The sequence below is a fragment of the Dreissena polymorpha genome, chromosome 14, assembly GCF_020536995.1.
Source record: "Dreissena polymorpha isolate Duluth1 chromosome 14, UMN_Dpol_1.0, whole genome shotgun sequence".
NCBI classification, from domain to species: Eukaryota; Metazoa; Mollusca; class Bivalvia; order Myida; family Dreissenidae; genus Dreissena; species Dreissena polymorpha.
In genome coordinates this window covers 34058414-34077535 of record NC_068368.1, presented here as the reverse complement: position 1 = coordinate 34077535, position 19122 = coordinate 34058414, and the positions used below count along the sequence as shown (strand labels likewise).

General features: G+C 33.4%; 2 protein-coding genes across 3 annotated transcripts in view; one reads left to right on the top strand and one right to left on the bottom strand.

Annotated features, from left to right (window-relative positions):
- The window catches only part of LOC127858235 (D(2) dopamine receptor A-like), a 210249-nt gene that overhangs the window by 8592 nt on the left and 182535 nt on the right, over positions 1-19122 (bottom strand). The window lies entirely within an intron of this gene.
- On the top strand, positions 12788-17657 carry LOC127858241 (octopressin receptor-like). Of its 2 annotated transcripts, none has more exons than XM_052395229.1 (2): positions 12788-12913; positions 14771-17657. In XM_052395229.1, exon 2 carries the CDS (start codon positions 15700-15702, stop codon positions 17086-17088), a length of 1389 nt encoding a protein of 462 aa, XP_052251189.1. In that variant the 5' UTR covers positions 12788-12913; positions 14771-15699; the 3' UTR covers positions 17089-17657. The 2 variants fall into 2 exon arrangements, with proteins under 2 accessions (XP_052251189.1, XP_052251188.1); XM_052395228.1 differs by having other exon boundaries at positions 12788-12917.

Sequence of the window (19122 nt, the reverse complement as noted above, 5' to 3'; positions counted from 1 at the left end):
TTTTTTATCGACGCCATAAATTTTGGCTGATGCTTCGGCATAAATCTTCACTGTTTAATGTCTTCTTATCACGACGGTATTCCGAGAACTTACAATAGTGAACGTAATAATGCGCCGAATTGAAGGAGATAAATAAACACACACGTCTTGAAAATATCACATTAGAGCAAAACACTTTGAAATACATAATACACAGAACAGATGCGTTTAAATAACAATGAAATCATCATAAGTATTAGCAACTACAACTTCAGTCGGTCGGTCGGTCGTATCTAAATAACTTGAAAAAATCAATAAAGACATGAATGTGAAACAAACATTGACAACCAATCGAAAATAATCAGAGATATTTAGGATCTGGCACGAGTTGTCATATAATTGGCGTCGCACTGGAGTGCGGCGACTATATATGTAATGCTCTTTTTTTTCGCTTATGGGAGGAGAAGTTATTTTACGGATCAATGTATATATTTTTGATTTAAGAATCTCTTCCATAGTGGTGATTTTTTTAATGTAAATTAGTGTAAATTAGTACTGCATTTGTGCCTATTACATTTATTACAACATTTATTGCCAATAATGCAAAGCTAATTGTTTTAATTAATAACTGATCCACAACTGATCACAGGGGAAAGATCATATGGACTGGGCAAATACGCGAAACTTTCTGGTTTTGTATAAAAACAAAACATAATCAATATATTTATTTTGTGTTTTTTCTAACAATAGCGCAGACTTTTGCTGTTCGAGATTTGGTTAACGCGTTTTTCAATTTTACAAGACGACAGCGATTACACCATTTATTGCTTCATTAATAACCTTTACACTACAGGCACTATGTGGCTGGGAATGAGATTTTGACCCATTTGGCGCTGACCAAATGTTTCCATAATGACTTTAACTTGTGATGACCGTTTCGCGTACTTTGTCAACACACTTCTTAAGATAAAACAATAATTTTGAAGAATAACGTAAACCATGGTAATTAAGTTTAGGGAACAATACTTTTCCGTATTTTCTTATGGTTTGTATATGGTTTAAATTAACCTCAGCTTATACATTGAATAAATACAGTATGGCACAGTTCGAAATTGTTCATTTTCTGATAAACTTCCTGCTTTTTTAAAGGTGAGTTTTTCTTACTTGTTTAGTAGTTTTTCTTCAACAAATTGGGTTGCTGATTGCAATAATTTTGTTTAAGTTAAAAATCTTGTTTTTGAACCTCTACATATGAAATGAGTAAATTTTGTTTTCTATCTACACTTATACTAAGTTTAATTATATATTAACTATATATATATTGTTGATAACACATAGCATGTATATGCAATTGAAAAGGTACTGTTTCCATAGCAACTGTAAAGTAACTAAATTAAATTTTTCGAATTAATTTTATCATTTGTTGAATAAACTAGAATTGCTTATTAAAAACAAGGGCTGCTTGTAAAATAAGCATGCCCCCCATATGGGCTGTCAGTTGAAGTGGCAGCCATTGAGTGAATACGTTTTTTATCACTGTGACCTTGACCTTTGAACTAGTGACCTGAAAATCAATAAGGGTCATCTGCCAGTCATGATCAATGTACCTATACAGTTTCATGATCCTAGGCCTAATTAATCTTGAGTTATAATCATGAAACCATTTTACTGTTTCGAGTCACTGTGACCTTGACCTTTAACCAAGTGACCTAAAAATCAATAGGGGTCATCTGCCAGTCATGATCCATGTACCTATGAAGTTTGATGATCCTAGGCGTAAGCATGCTTGAGTTATCATCCGGAAACCATTTTACTATTTCGAGTCACCATGACCTTGACTTTTCACCTAGTGACCTGAAAATAAATAGGGTTCATCTGCCAGTCATGATCAATATACCTATGAAGTTTCATGATCCTAGGCGTAAGCATTCTTGAGTTATCATCCGTGAACCATTTTACTGTTTCGAGTCACTGTGACCTTGACCTTTGATCTAGTGACCTGAAAATCAATAGGGTTCATCTGCCAGTCATGATCAATGTACCTATGAAGTTTCATGATCCTAGGCGTAAGCTTTCTTGAGTTATCATCCGGAAACCATTTTACTATCTCGAGTCACTGTGACATTGACCTTTGACCTAGTTACCTGAAAATCAATAGGGGTCATTTGCGAGTCATGTTCAATGCACCTATGAAGTTTCATGATCCTAGGCCTAAGCATTATTGAGTTATCATGCGGAAACCATTTTACTATTTCGAGTCACTGTGACCTTGACCTTTGACCTAGTGACCTCAAAATCAATAGGGTTCATCTGCCAGTTATAAGCAATGTACCTATGAAGTTTCATGATCCTCTGCCTAAGCGTTCTTGAGTTATCATCCGGAAAACACCTGGTGGACGGACGGACTGACCTACCGACATGTTCAAAACAATATACCCCCTCTTCTTCGAAAGGGGGCATAAAATGTCTGGCAGTATAGATGCACAACACAAATTGTATCATGAGCCGTCATTTATTTTAGTTTTAAATTAGTAGCTATACAAACTGTTCAATTTCTGAATACACACCTATTTCAAGAAAATGTGCAAACATTTTGTTAAATTATAAACATATTTATGATGTTCCATATCTGTCTATGGTATTTATTTTATTTTGCTGTTTTGATTTTGTCTTAATTTCTTTTAAATGTTCATAAATATGAAAAAAGAACATTTTTGTTTCCATAACAACCACGAGTATTTATGATTTGTCATACTACAATTAATTCTGTATTTTGTAATCAATTATGTTCATCGACAAATGCGAATAATGGAGTTATTATCAGCACAAACTGATCAACATAACATGTACTGATACTTATTGAATTAAGACGTCATTTCATTAAAAATGGCGCTATTTTGCGTTTATGACATGACACATAAAAAATAAATGTACTGACAGTACTGGTGTGACGATGCTTTTGAAGAGGATTGATATAAACGCATCTATTTTAGTTTATCTTCATCACCACAACTGTGTATATGGGTACGAAAAAATTTGGGTACGAAAATTTTGGGTACAAAAATTATGCCAAAAAGAATTGGGTACGAAAAAAAATTTGGTTACGAAATAAAAATTGGGTAGGAAAAAAATTGGGTAAGAAACATTTTTTGGGTACGAGCAAAAATTTGGGTACGAAAACAAATTGTGTACGAAAAATATTGGGTACGAAAAAACAAATGGCGGTACGGGGAAGTAGTGCCCGTGGTGAACTTGATCCATCCAGCGAAACTGTGAGACGGGTAATATTCTCAATCAAATATAACAAGAAATATCTTTAAAAAGATGTTCAACGTGTATTTTCTGTACCAATTATCTTGAAAAAACGTTCTGTTACAGTAAAACTTTTGTGGGTTATAACATTACGTTTTAGCATATAAATATACAACTTGACATGCTCTTTAATTACACTATGCTCTTTAATAACACATGTATATCATACACAACTTTATATTTCGTTGTTTCCTTTCCTAAGTTAATGATGCTATGTGTACGGACGTAATTTCACATGTCCATGTGCATGAACATATCATTTTTCTCTTTTGATTATTGTTTTTTACTCGAATTCAATAAGCATAGGCATGTTTGTTCGTTAAGTACGGCAATAATTTCATGATGATTCCCGAAAGTAGGTATGAGCACATAATCGTAAGAGCACTTGAATACGTGAGTTCGCCCATGAACACATGGTAAGGTTAACTAAATCTACGCGATATGACCTAAACATAAATACAAAAAATAAAACGACACATAACTATAAAAACAGGACTGAATGCCAAAAAGTTAACCTTAATTTTTACAATTTCATCAATATCATAAACACCGTGGGCGCCAGTCTTAAGCACATGGCATAAATGAGCGTGAAGTTGTTTCCCGTGGCTGCAGGTTTTTACAAGACAATGGTTCTATTGTGCATTCGCACTGGATAATCTTTAACTCATATCTGTATACACCCCTTAAGAAGTCATACGACCAACTTTCACAGTTGTAATCTACATGCATATGTCATTGGGTTTATAGCGTTCTATTTTCATTTTATTTTCTCTCTGACAGGCGTTTCTTGTTTTATTTTATTTTTTTGCAGTCACATAAACAACCAAGCAATGTAATATGGAACTTTTACAACCATTATTGCTGCTTCTTCCTGTATTTGCGCGATGCTGATCTGAATTATTAACTCTATTATGCTATATTCCTTAATCTTTTTCTATAAAGAGGGAATGTAGTTGACACTTGTTCGTAGTTTCATTTCATCGTTCCTCAAAAAGTTGTAGTTCTGTTGCTCTGGTCTCTTTCCTACCATTGAGTAATTAAATGGTATTTAAATTGAATGCGTTTCAATTCCCTTTTATTATTGTTTAATTTGAGTTACAATGCTATGAGGTTTAATTTAATATACACTTAAATGTATCATGAATATTACTGGACCAAGTGTGAGGTTGAGCGCTCTCAAACCGGTTTAAACCCCCAATTGTTTGCATTGACCGTTCCAAGGCGGTGACCCCAGCCTTATTCATTTATGTGTTATGTATGTTGTTTTGTATTGTGCTGTTTTGTGCTGTTTGGGCAATTGGTCACTTGCCTTGCCTTAAATAAAGGACCAACTAATTGTGTATAATGAGAATTCAACACTGCTTCAGCAGCTGGAGTTTCACTTCTTTATTGTAATATGTGTTTAGAACAGCAAACAATATCCAACAAACGAATGAATTATCAAACATAGTACGTGCACCGATGTGGCTCTGTAGTTTCTGTTTGAAAAGTTTATTAAATATGCAAAATGAGAAAGCACGCATTAGAGCGGGTTTCACGGATGTCAAATGGCTATTATGCTGTTTATATACCATAGTCGCTACAATGTTTACAAATGCCAGGTTCGAAATAATTCGTTTTCTTTACACTCATGATAGCGTTGAAAGTTAATAATACACGTTTTAATTCGCTATTTCTTTACTGAATCAAGAAAAATGTCAAATACAGTACAGAAAATGCATAGTTATTTCATTGACCTATAAACATATAATGGATTGAATATAACTGATTTAAAATTAACGTTTTCAAACTATTATTAAATCTTTTCCCCATAATATGCTGTCCTATTAATAGCTGAGCTTCCTAATCCTTTATCAATTATAATCAGCGAGGTATGCCGATCAGAAAAATCGAGCTATCTCAATTGGACTGGCTCGGTCTTTTATATAGGTCGCCATTGTGAAGAATTTGTTCATGGTATGATAACTTAGACGGTCTGCTTCACAGCATCGTCAATGACATAACTTCGTCATTTTTAGCTCATTGGCCAAAGGCCAGAAGATTTTATGGGATGGCGTGGTTTTTGTCTGTCCGTGCGTTAGACTTTTATTTGTTTACGCGATAAAGTCCATAGTTTTCATCCAATTCTTTTCAAACTTGTTTAGTGTTTTTAAATTAATGAGGAACCTATTTTCGGGTCACTAGGTCAAAGGTCAATGTCACAGTGACTCGAAATAGTAAAATGGTTTCCGGATGATAACTCAAGAATGCTGATGCCTAGGATCATGAAACTTCATAGGTATATTGATCATGACTGGCAGATAACCACTATTGATTTTCAGGTCACTAGGTCAAAGGTCAAAGTCACAGTGACTCGTAACAGTAAAATGGTTTCCGGATGATAACTCAAGAATGCTTACGCCTAGGATCATGAAACTTCATAGGTACATGGATCATGACTGGCAGATGACCCCTATTGATTTTTAGGTCACTTGGTTAAAGGTCAAGGTCACAGTGACTCGAAACAGTAAAATTGTATCCGGATGATAACTCAAGAATGCTTACGCCTAGGATCATAAAACTTTATAGGGCGATTGACCCCTATTGATTTGCAGGTCACTTGGTAAAAGGTCAAGGTCACAGTGACAAAAAACGTATTCACACAATGGATTCCACTACAACTGACAGCCCATATGGGGGCATGCATGTTTTACAAACAGCCCTTGTTTTCTAATTGAAATCAAGGTCAATTTTACACAAGGGTGTTAACAATACAAATTTTGAATTTTCTCCCTTTATCAGACTTTATTTCAACTGAAAATCTGATTTAGTGACAATTTTGTCCCATGTTATCCGATGGTTTTGAACAACCAAACTATTTTTTGTTAATATAAAAAACTACAGTATTTCAAAGTTTATAGTGTGACGTCTTTTGCTTTAAAAACGATTTCATGTGATTGGTCACTAAATTACGTAGCCAATTAAAATGCTCAAAACATTCACATAGAACATGTAGATCGTTAAGAATATTCGCAACAATTGTGTAACACTGGAAACAAGTCATGGCATGCGATCTACATTGACATTTAGAGTGACACTATTCTTGCTTGTTTGTCGACAAGAACACGTTGATCGTAAAATTGGGTACGAATAAGGAATAAGGAACTGGTTCCTTTTTCCTTATTCAGCCTCGAAAAATGAACTGGATTATAAATAAAAACAAACATGTTTAAACGTACAAGATTGATTTTTTTCATCCTATACATGTAAAATAATAGTATATGCTTTAGGTTTTGTTGATGTGAAATTAGTATTCGAATTATAAAGTATCGGTTCGGTTTAAACAAGCAATCCTATGCAAGCGCGAAGAAGAAACATGAATATGACAAATACATAAAGCAAATGTATTCGAGTTATTTTGTTTTGATTTACTTTAGAAATATTTGCATTATTTTTCTTTTAAACCCTATAACACATATGTTAACGGTGAATAAGAAATACAGAACAGTTCCTTATACCTTATTCGAAAAGGAATAAGGAACTAGGAAAAAGGAACCAACTTATAACCCATTTAAAAAAGTAACATTTAAGGTTAAATGTACAAAATATCTTGATGTCGCATGTGGCGGACCACATTGTTATAGCCTTAACATGAAGCATTTTTTGCTAAAAAACAGATTTTTTGGCATACTGCCAAAAATAAATCATGTTCATATTAGTCAAAAGACGCCGAACACAAACAGTTTCTGTTTTTATTTTATAAACGAATGTTAGACAACATAAAAACAATTTCAAATAATGCATTTCATTGCATCTGATTTTTCCGAAAATACAGGGCCAAATAGGCACTTTCGTGAACCTAGTCCTTTATTTTGTACCCAATTATTGTTCGTACCCCAATTTTTGTGGGCATAATTTTTTGGGTACGAAAAAAACTGTGGGTACGAAAATTTATTGTAGGAAAAAAATTGGGTACGAAAAATTTGGGTACGAAAAAAAAAATGCGCAAGTCAAATAAAATGTCTGTCTACCTATCTTTATAAGAACCATGATTTAGAAGTGCTTCGAGCAATCTGTCTGGTTGCCGAACTGGGCCGATTTATCATGTCTTCGAACATGTTCACCAAGTTTCATGATGATCCAGTTTATAACCATTTGAATAAGAAAGCGGACATTGTTCTCCTTGACTAGGTGTTTTCATAATACGTACCTTTAAAAGTTTGAACAATTGACTGTAAAATTATTTATGTTTATATTTATGTTTATTTGTTCTAGATTTATATTAAGTATTAGCCGATATCTCACATCAAGAAATCATTACATTTAAAATTGCAACAAAAAATGTTGTTTTTTGAAGTAAAAGCTTATTGTGGGAATGTACGAACAGAGAAATGTTTTGCTTGTTGTTACACTTTAAAAGATGAAGCACACATTAATAAAATGCTCTAAAATACGTAAAAACTTTTTAATTAAGTCAATTATGTTTTGGTACAACAAAAAATTACACATGATTTAACATTATCAAATTTGGTCAGAATGTTTACCTCACATTTTAAAACCGAGTTCGAATCTTGGTCATGCGCGTCCAAACACAAGGTAACTCGCTCAAATCTTGTACTATATTTTAGAAAACGGAAATATTCAAGAATGTTTGTAGTAAGCGAGCCTTTGATGAGCTTACTAACGAATTTCCTGGGCGAGTTTAATACAATATGGTATGATATGACAACGAGTGTCAGATCTTTTTTATCACATGCTTTTAAATGAGAAAATTAAATAAATATTTACGCAAACATAATGATAAATCCCGAATATTGTTTACATTTCGTGACGTCATTTGACGCATTGCAGCAAAATAACAAAATGCGATTGGTCAATACACGAAAACTAAGCCAATGAAAACGCTTAAAAATGTTGTATTACACATGTGTAATATAAAAAATATGTAATGGTTGTATTACATGGAAAACAGTGTATAGCATGTGATAATATATTTTATTAAACGAAAATATTCAAGAATTTTTGTACTAAGCGAGCCTTTTGTGAGCTTACTAACGAATTTAATAAAATACTAGCGAGTTTAATAAAATATGAAATGACACAGAGTGTAAGATCTTTTTTATCACATTCTTTTACATGAGCAAACTAAATAAATATTTACGCAAACATAATGATGAATCCCGAATGTTGTTTGCATTTCGTGACGTCATTTGAGGTTACAACGTCATTTCAGCAAAATGACAAAATGCGATTGGTCAATCGAACGCAAATAAGCCAATTAAAAAGCTTAAAAAGTATAATTTTATGTCATATGTGTAAGATACAAATATTCGTAATGGTTTTATTACATTGGAAACAGGGTATGGCATGTGATAAATTGACATAATAAATTCCTTCCTGGTAAAGTACACAAATTCTATGATGATCAATTACACAAAACTGTCAAATGTATAACATCTTGCTCAATTTTGAAAAACGAGTATACGATTTCTTGAAGAAAACAATTTTAATAAATGCCGTAATCTTTTAACTGTTACTGATAAGTATTTATAAAAAATTACGGGACTAACTTGTTTAGTACTCTTGTTTGTACACATTTTCAACATGTTTGAGGCCGTTTTTTGGTCATTGTTTAACATGTAACATTTTTTCCAAATTAATTAACTTGAAATAACCTATTTTTCGAATAGACTACAATACATTGAAATTATATGGTCGTATCGTTATTTTACCGCATGATAAGGACGTATTTTATATGCTTAACCAGTAAAAACTGATAATAACAGCACTTTGCATTTAAGTACAGTCGAAACATAAGCAATATTTAATAACTATCTAATGTCGGGAACTTTGCAAGTAAATTTCATTCTGGGTAAAAGGCATCCAATGACATGTACGGCTTGATTCTGAACTTCATTTCGGGCCTCACATAACTGTCGACTGTATGTCATAATAGCCGTGAATCAGTCAAATCGACAGAATAATTACGAACTTCGAAGTCGCAGTGCAACGTGTAATTTGGTTATCTAAATTAATCAGTTGAGGTTTTCATTTCGTATTATATTTTTCACATACAATCTCAAAGACATATTATCCACACATTTCATGCAGTATCCCTATGTGATTGACATGCGCAATTTGTCAAGAAGTTCCACGCGTATTATTGTTGAGGAAGTTATTGCCCCTTCATTTCCAAGAAAACAGTATTTTATGAAGTGCTATGTTTCTGCGGTCAATCGCAGCACATAATGATCCGATTTAGATGAATTGTTTTATATGCGGTATTTTTAAGATTGGAAGTGCGCATATTGTCATGTAATGTGTCTGTGATGTTTAAGAGAGTTTGTTAGATTCGAATAGATTCGAATAATCTAACTAACCCAATAGTTTTTAAGAAGTCACCGGGGACGAGAAAATACTTGGAAATAACGAATAATCGATTTCAATATGATTAAGTTGTCCTAATATTAATATTAAGAATATACGTTTTCATGATACATATTCCACCTATAATGAAATTCCGTTTTTGTTTTTGCACAATGCGATGAGGCGTTTTAAATGTCTTTTAATGCGAGAAGTGTTCCAGAGGTTCATGGATTTTCGCTTTAACTTTCATTCGAAATAATGAAGCATTTGGATCGCCAGTTTCGAAATAACAGTCATCTACTTCAATATGTGTCCGTAAGAGATCTCGGAGGCTAAACGTGATATTTCGCTATCGTTTATGCACAATAGGCTCCACCTGCACATATTATCACATCACCCCGCACCAATGTCAGATGAATGTTCCTTGTTCAGTCTCTTGATCTCACTAATAGCTTTTGGCTCCATTTGTGTTCCCATGTTTTCAATCGAACCGTACCTTGGCAAAATGCTTCATTGGGGAACACCTTTCTGTTTCAGTTATATTCTTATTTTAATAATAGGAAGTAAATGAAGGTGTTATATCCACATCTCAACACACTGCATTGTATCTACAGTTTGTTGTGAAAGTACTTTAAGTGTGTGTATGCTTTATTTATGTACATGTGTAAGTACAGTTTTAATTTTTTTATGCTTTTATGTATGCAGGTATATATTTTCCATAAAACATAAAACATTGCAAAAACAATGTATGTTCCAGCGTTAATTAAATCAATGTGACTTATATTCTGGCATAAAGCGCATCTTTTCCATTGATATGATAACTGTTGTGACAGTGTAATAATGTAAGGTTGTTATTAAATTAAAATATTGCCGATATTAAAAGAATTTCGTTGCTTTATATATGACAACAAATTGGTAATATGTATGCAGGTTAATTGATAAACAAAACAAGTGATGTGTGTGGAAATTTTGAAACATGTTTACAGCTGCAGAATTCGGGTGATGAAAATAGGCGACGCAATCTCAGTGAAACATGAAAGGCAAGGCATTTTGCGCTAGCAGATTTTATCTTGTTCCGCAGTATTTATGTATTGCTGCTGCAATTATCGTTAGTTATCAAAATTCAAGTACTAAACCAGGTTAACATACAGGCAATCCATAATTACTTCCGCTGACAGCAACGCAATACTTGAACACTGATAAAAATGAATATTGTAATGTACGCTGTCGAAAACTACTTCAAACACATAATACAAACCAACGTTTACATCTTAACAACGCACATAATAACAAAAACATGCAACTACAGTTATGTCAGCAATAAAGGAATATTTAAATGATTTTAAGGTCATTTGATATGGGGCAAATAACACAACAATTTATAAGTACGAAGCCTGTTTCATTAAAAAACCTTTCCCGTTCGCATGTTGCCATTATCAAGAATGCGCTGGAATGAACTAGTTACTGTTTAATAAATTAGAGCTAGATGGAAGTATTTTGTTGTTATTTTTATAAACATGTCTACTTATTGAAAAGCACTTTTTCATGAAAATGAACAGCAATAAATGCAGATTCTGGAAATATCTCGGCTAGGTTTAAAACTTGGTTACGTGCGTAAAAAACACAAGTAAAGTATTGAAAAAAACTAGTAGACATTCCAGAGGCTACAAGTCGTACTCATTCTCAATGATGTCTTCAGAATCTTGACAACTTCAAGGTCAAGATCGAATCTGGGGCTCGTGCATCCAAAAGCAAGTAAACTAGGCCTAAGTAAAACAATGTTACAACTCTAAAAGCTACAATTATGATTAACGCTTGATACAACATTTTCAGAATGTTTTCGACAATATCATGATTTAATATGGGTCAATGATTTAAAATCAATGAAACGAGTTCAAGTGTTTGACAATGTGTGTATATTGAAACCAAGGGAGCACATAAGGGCCAACATAATCTAATTGTTTATCAAATTATATAATAATATTGTAATGTATTGTGTCCGATTATATATACTATTTATTTTGATAATTTAAGAAAGCAATGTTTCAGCGATGCTATGGTTGATGGCTTTATTATTCGGTATTCTGTGAAAAGAAATATACCCATGTATGCTTAGACATATTAACACAATGGTTTATACTCATGTTAGAGATAAAAGGTATGTTTGTTGTGTTTGTGTAGAACGCAAAGTCATGACAAACCTCTGTAAAACCAATCTAACAACCTTTTCTGTAGTCAAGATTTTAAAACTGTTTCGTTTTCAACGACTTCTATAATCAAACTTGCACTAAATTGCGAAACATTTCATTTGCATTAATCACCGTCGTATCGACTTCGCAAGCATACTCCGTAATTAATGGAATCATTTAAAATCTTATAAATGTTTACACAGCTTTCAATCAAGGCCACGAACATATGTTGAGAACATGCGTACATCTTAATAATGGGGATCCGTTGAATTTGAGTGGGTTAAGATCGTTGTGTTTTGTGTAGTGTTCACACATTTTTAAGCTTATGAAATCGCGACTTTGTATGATATAGTCGAACACCGTGTTTTTAGTGTTTTTTTTTAAATCTCGAAGTGAATTATGACGGCGTTTGAATATAATTACTTCACTTATTCTGTTTTTTATAATGGACATAAAATAAATCATAAAGTGTCCCAAGATCCTTCCGTCTTTTCTGCAGACTTACAGTGTTTACACGCGTACCTGTTGTTTTCAGCAAACGTGTTTGGGGGTTGGTGTGGTAAGCTTTATCATAAAAAACAACAAAATATGTGCATGTCAGCTAAACTGAGAGTTTGAAGATAGAAATTTGCTGAATGTTTGTGTATTTAGTAAAACATTTAATCATGCACGTCAGTTTGTTTGATTAGTAACTGTCTATATTCGAATAAAACGTTTACACAAGTCAACGCGTCATTTTATTGAACCTTTGCAAGTTGATTTTCAAAAATAATGTAAATATCATGATCTAATTTAAAATAAAAATGTTCACGGTATTAAATTGGGATTTTAGGTATATAGTAAACATTAAGTTGATCACGAATCACATTACACATTCGTAATATCCTTTAAGGCGGGAAGTATATTTTCATCGTCACTTGTACTTTTCCTCAAACAGGAAGAACTTGTAATTTCCCGTTTCCGTTAACTTTAAGTCAATGACTGTTTGTCAATGTACGAAGATCAAACAAACACCAGTTTCATGAACACCAGAAAACGAGGATATTACGACTGCGAAAGTATTTTAGATGTTTAATCAACGGATTAAGGTAGGTAAGTACATATTTGCTGAGTTTTGTTTAACGTGCTATCACATCTTCGTGCTCCAAATTCGAACGAGGTGCTTTTCTGTGTATTCGCAAGGTGCACGTGCTTCTTTGCGTTTATTTACTATATCTAGTGTGGGGATTTTCGAAAATTTAAAACATGATGTACATGAACAGTGGAATGTTAAATCACCCTATTATTTAAGGCATTGTAATAAATTAATAATATGTGTAAAAATAGACCTCGATGTCAAACAATTAGCTCTTGACTTGATATTCGATAAGAAAACATAAAAACTTCTAATGGGACCGTATTTATCGGTAAAATATATAAATCATTAGATTATTATTAGTTTATGTATTTATTTATTCATTTATGTATTTATTTATTAATGCGTTATCGGTGTGTTGTAAACTTTTATGTTCTTATCCCGTTTATTTTAGTTAAGGTTATTTCACAACCGTTGTTTCGACAATAATAACGCGATTGTGTACGGGGAATAATGCCTCAATACGAAAGCAATTCGATGACAATATAAAATACTATTTGGGCTAGTTGCTTTTTTATGTTTGTATTAAATCTTGGTTATTGAATGTTTTGCTTTAAATATTCAAAGGTGAACCAATAGCATGGTTTTAAAATTATTTAAAATTTATTAATGTAAATACTATGGTTTCATATATTGTCGTTGACATGAAATTTCTTAGATTCGTAAAATCGAGAATATTCCTTTGATTTCTTCTTTTCTCCCACATCTTTACAATGCATACTGCATGTGTTGTCGTCTTCTCGTATACCCTTAACGTCAATTTATATGCTTTAACAGCTACGTGTCAATTTTCTGCAATGATGAAGTATTATTATCGTCTAAAAGAGCCACTACCGGGGTCTTTAAAGCCTAGTCTAACATCCAATTAGCGGGATAATCTGTATAAGTAGCCAGCATCATCAAACATGTTGCAATTAGTGGTGTCCATTCTGCCTCGTGTAAATAAACAGAGATGGTGCTGATTTTGATAGTTTGATACATGTAGATAAGTGCTTGCGTATTAACAAGAAACAAAAATCGATTGCCTACAATATATAGGACAATTTGTAACGTAAAGATACTATATCGGTTTACTCTATTATCTCCTTGAGAAAACATTACAAGATAATCATAAAAAGCCAAAGTTTTTAAAGTAACGAATTGACAGACTAATAATGCGAATCAATAACTTAATCTGTATACTTATTGTACAATCATATTTTATCTTCCATATATGCATGTAACGCGTTTCTTTACCAAAGAATAGTAACCTTAGATTTCCCGAGTTTCCTTATTTAGCTTCTACTTAGAAGGCGCTTATTCAAATGTATTAAAATATGACTCAAAAGATCTAACACGTGTACCGACATTTACAAACCGGTTGCCCTTTACAACGTAGCAAATAACTTAAGTGTAGAGACAATGTTAGGCGAGAAAGTAGGACTCTCATCCATTTCTTTATAATAAAACAACACTTTAAATATAAAATGTTTAAAAATGGGATTACCAAATTAGAACTGTCACTTCAAAGATGTTTGGTTTCAGGGCTAGCCGAAGCTCACTTTTATCCCACAATTAATCACAGACAAACGGCGCATCTAACATGATTTAAAGCAAAGGGACACAGTCCATGGAAACATGAATGCCGCATTTTCAATTTTCAATTACATTACAAGTTTCCAATCGCCCTCAATTTACCGTACCATAACCATGAATTTTCTTATCGTAACATACCGACTCGATTAATTACAATCAAGATGGATGATATAAGCCCCAAACAAGGAGTGTAAACGTGATAACTTTAACACAGTATGTATTATATTTCTTGCAGTTGCAAAGCCTATGGCGATTGTCCGGACAAACCCTACATATTCCCGGAATCTGCTTGGACCACGGACATTAATGCAAAGCGGATGAATCCAAGGAAATTAATGCAAAGCGGATGAAGCATATGTACATATTGTGTGTGGGTGTGTTTTCGTGAATAACTTATATGATTCTATGAAATCAACTGCAAATAGTATTGGCTTTTGATTACAAGACTTGACTTAAAACTCATTTTACTAATTTAAGAGCACTTCGTATTATGATAATATGAGGATTAACAATATTGTATAAGTCCAGTTTTAACATCAATTATATCAAGCGTTTCCAAAACGTCATTGACACGCACACATTTTATACCAGGCTTAAAAAGATGTACGCTATTGCACAAAGACAACACAGACATGCCAAGTATTCTCTATGTTATCTATGTCTTGGAATTCCGACCTGATAACGATACAAACAACAACTGGGTACATTTTGTACGAATAGAAAGCCATACTTTCAAAACCCGGAGTAATGTTTGATATTCCAGGAACCCTATCTGACAATTGAATTTACTGGATACGTCTTTAGAATTGCGGATATTGTTTAGTGTTGTTGTGATGTCGTACATATAATATTTGTTATACGGATGAATTAGATGATTCTAAGAAATCAATGCGAAGTGCCGTTAAATTCTTCGATTGTTAATACATATTAAGAAGAACTTATTTTCATTGGCAGAATAACACTTCGTATTCTGATAACCTGATTTTTAAACATACTTTGGAATTTTAGTAATAAACCAGTTATATTCAGTTCTTTTGAAACGCCATCCACACCCATAGATATAATACACAGCTTTAAAGCAAGTGGACATTGTATAACTGTCTAGATTACATTGACTATTGGACAATTATTCATTCTATAACCAAAAGCAACGTAATGTGAAACATGGAAAATCTCACCGAACACGGACCAACAAACACCGTAACCATGTATTCATCAAGCTATGAATCAAAAAATGTTACAATGGACAAGTTAAATAAAATGGAGTTGACTAAGTATATCCCATCCCTGGTGAGTCTTGTCATCTTAATGTTGATCGGGATAGTCGGAAACGCGTGTGTAGTCGTGGTCTACAAACTGAAGTTCAAAAGGTCAAGTGCAAGAGTGTACATTATATCCCTTGCACTGGCAGATATGTCGGTGTGTTTGATTGGATTACCATATCATATCATCGACCTTACTCATCCTGTCAATTATCATAGTGTTCTCGCTTGTAAAAGTCTTAGCTATCTTATTGCTGCTTGCAACTTTAGCTCTGTCTTTATACTGTTAGTAGCAGGTCTAGATCGTTATTTCAAAGTGTGTCGTCCCCTTAAAAGGCAGATTAAGGATTTTGGTGACAGAAAAGCGTGCGTCATTGCAATTTGGTTGGCTGCATTATTGTCCGTTCCCAATGCGGTTATTTACGGCCACAGCACCGTTCAGTTGGATGGAGTTGGGTACAATATGACCGGAAGTGAATGTTTTATTGACGACACGTATACTGGTTCGTATGTTGGAATTGGATATCTTGGATTCAATTTACTTGTTTTCGTGAGTTCCGTTGTGTATTTAATTGTGATCTACAGTCTTATTGGTCGAACGATTCGAATACATCGCCTGCTGCCAATCACACTCAATAAGTCGGTCCGCGTATGTTTTTGTTGGAAACAGAAATCGAATGAAAATGATACAGTCAAGAACGCCGCTGGAAATGAGAAAGAGGAGTGCAGTTTAGTAGGAATATCGCACGATGACAATGGCAAAGGTCAACCTGCTACTGAACCTTCTGCAATGAGTCCAAATTTAGATACACCGGAAACTTCGTTATTTGTGCGTAAAGGAAACGTTTCGATAAATGCGCAAGATAAAACAAATAAGTTACATGTTCACAGAAACGACAACAATAAAGATCGTGTTGTAAGAAATTCATCAAACACTATTGTTCGTCATACAATGGTGGGAGCTAATGCACATGAGAAGAATATACACAAAATAACAATGATGATGTTTACCATTACTGTCGCTTTCATCTTGACCTATCTACCGTTTTTAACAGTCTCTATTATGGATGCCATTAACAATGATTTCTGGAAAGGGTTGTCACACGCGGAAAACATTGTCTGTGATTTAATGTTACGGATATATGTTCTTAATAATGTATGTAATCCGTTTATCTATAGCTTTTGGGACGCCAAATTTCGGCGCGAACTTAAACGGTGCTTTGTGTGCTTTTCGAAAGGTCAGACGGACACTACAATCGGTAGTACAACTTCTCAAATAAAGCGTCAATGACACTATTTTAATAGTGCCATAATAGTTCTCTGACGCCCAAATTGCATGAAAAATATAATACTTATTTGTTTTAGTATTGCGATTTTATCAAATATACACATTCATTTATTGTTTTTATGCTAAAATATAGAATGTTGTACTTTTAACATTATGCTGATAATTTGACGCATGCCTTTAATAAAGACGACCGGGGCCCGTATTCACCAACCGATTCTTAGACTTAAGAATAAAGAATAGACTTAGAACCAAGAAAAATGTGTTCAGTGTTTGAATATATACAGGCCTCCACTGGTGATTATGTCATTAACAAAATGTTCTACATGAAGAATAATATAGATAGAGATGTTTACTGCAGAGTTTGACTCAAAATTTAAGAAATTATTGAATGTTTTACTTCAAAGGATTTTCTTTATTCTTAGACTTGAGTCTAAGAATTGTTTGGTGAATACGGGCCCTGATCTTATTTAGCGTTTCAATCCTGATAATATTACTTACGTGCACTTTGTCTGTGTATACAATATGAAAATATTAAAAAAGACAGTAAAGCTAATAAACTTGGTTTTTGGTGATTTTGTTTTTAGTTTTGTTATTTCTTATCATTTGTTCTTGGTTGTTAATTATAGAGGTTTTTAGAATTGTAATGTAAATAGTATATAGCGTATATTATGACTTGTTCATGATGTAAAACAAAATACGAGATATATATTTATGTAAGTTCAATGTTCCACCATCATTATGATTATGTGTCCTGCATTAATTCCATTTTTTTCTCCGCAGATGCCTGAGGGTTGACACCTATGTTTTATAATTGTTGTATATTATAATATTGCACTCACATTAACTAAGAATACCACATGAAAATAAAATGCTCAATAAGTACAACAATAATTCTTAATTCTTTGCGTACCACTTAATATATTAGTAATCTTCTCCTCCTAAAATGTATGGGGTAGAGCATAGACTCAAAGTATACTTTTAAACGAAATTGTCAGGACGCATTTATCATTTGATTTCTAAGTAGTGGAATGGTCGATGCATGCGATTTATTTATTACACCATGGAATGTCATTGCATTATTCGTTTTCGCTACTCATAAAAAACAGATTCTTGAAACTTGATGCATTGAAACCGTTATTTTGAACGAATTCAGTTGTTGTGTTATGAATGTGTCAAATTTAATATAAATTATATCTGAACAAAAAAGTCATATAATTTTACATCACGAAAGCATTCAACATGCATCGCCAATATTTTACATTCAGAGCGGATAATTTGAAATGGGCCGTGCTCTGTGAAAAAAAGATTTAATGCATGTGCGTTAAGTGTCGTCCCAGATTAGCCCGTGCAGTCCGCACAAGCTAATCAGAGACGACACTTGCTGCTTGTATGATATTTGTCTTTTAAAGGAAGTCTATTCATCAGATAAATCCAGTTTAGCACTGCACATGCTAATCTGGGACGAGACTTTACGCACATGTATTAAACCCCTTTTCACAGAGTGCGGCTTATTAATGTATTTATAATTAACTAGTTATTGCGTTTGCGCTGTGTTAGGACACACAGTAGGCACACTTTGAACCTCTCGATTTACGACAAGCGGATATTGTGACCGGGTTCGTGAACGCTTACGCTTCAAGTTCATAATTGTAGATCTTTATGATAAGAAAATTCAAGTGTGGTATACAATAAAAACGTCTTGTCAATTGCCATAAACGCGTTCACAACATAGTGTCCCTATGATTGTTTGCGCGCTAGTAACTTTCGTTTAAATTAAAATTGACGTTAAGATAATCCTTAATACTGAGAAAAGAATATTATATACTTAAAACACACTTTTTTGTGGCTATGCCCTTCTTATGACGTCTGACAACTCTTGAACTATACCGAGAATAACGCGGACGATGTTACCGCTTTAAATTCCTATGCAATGTGTTATAGCTGAAGCTGCCTGCCTAATGGTTTGACCTTTTCCCAGTAGGCCTTAGTATATTAATTGTAATAATGCTGATTTGAAAATCATAGGGATACAGCATT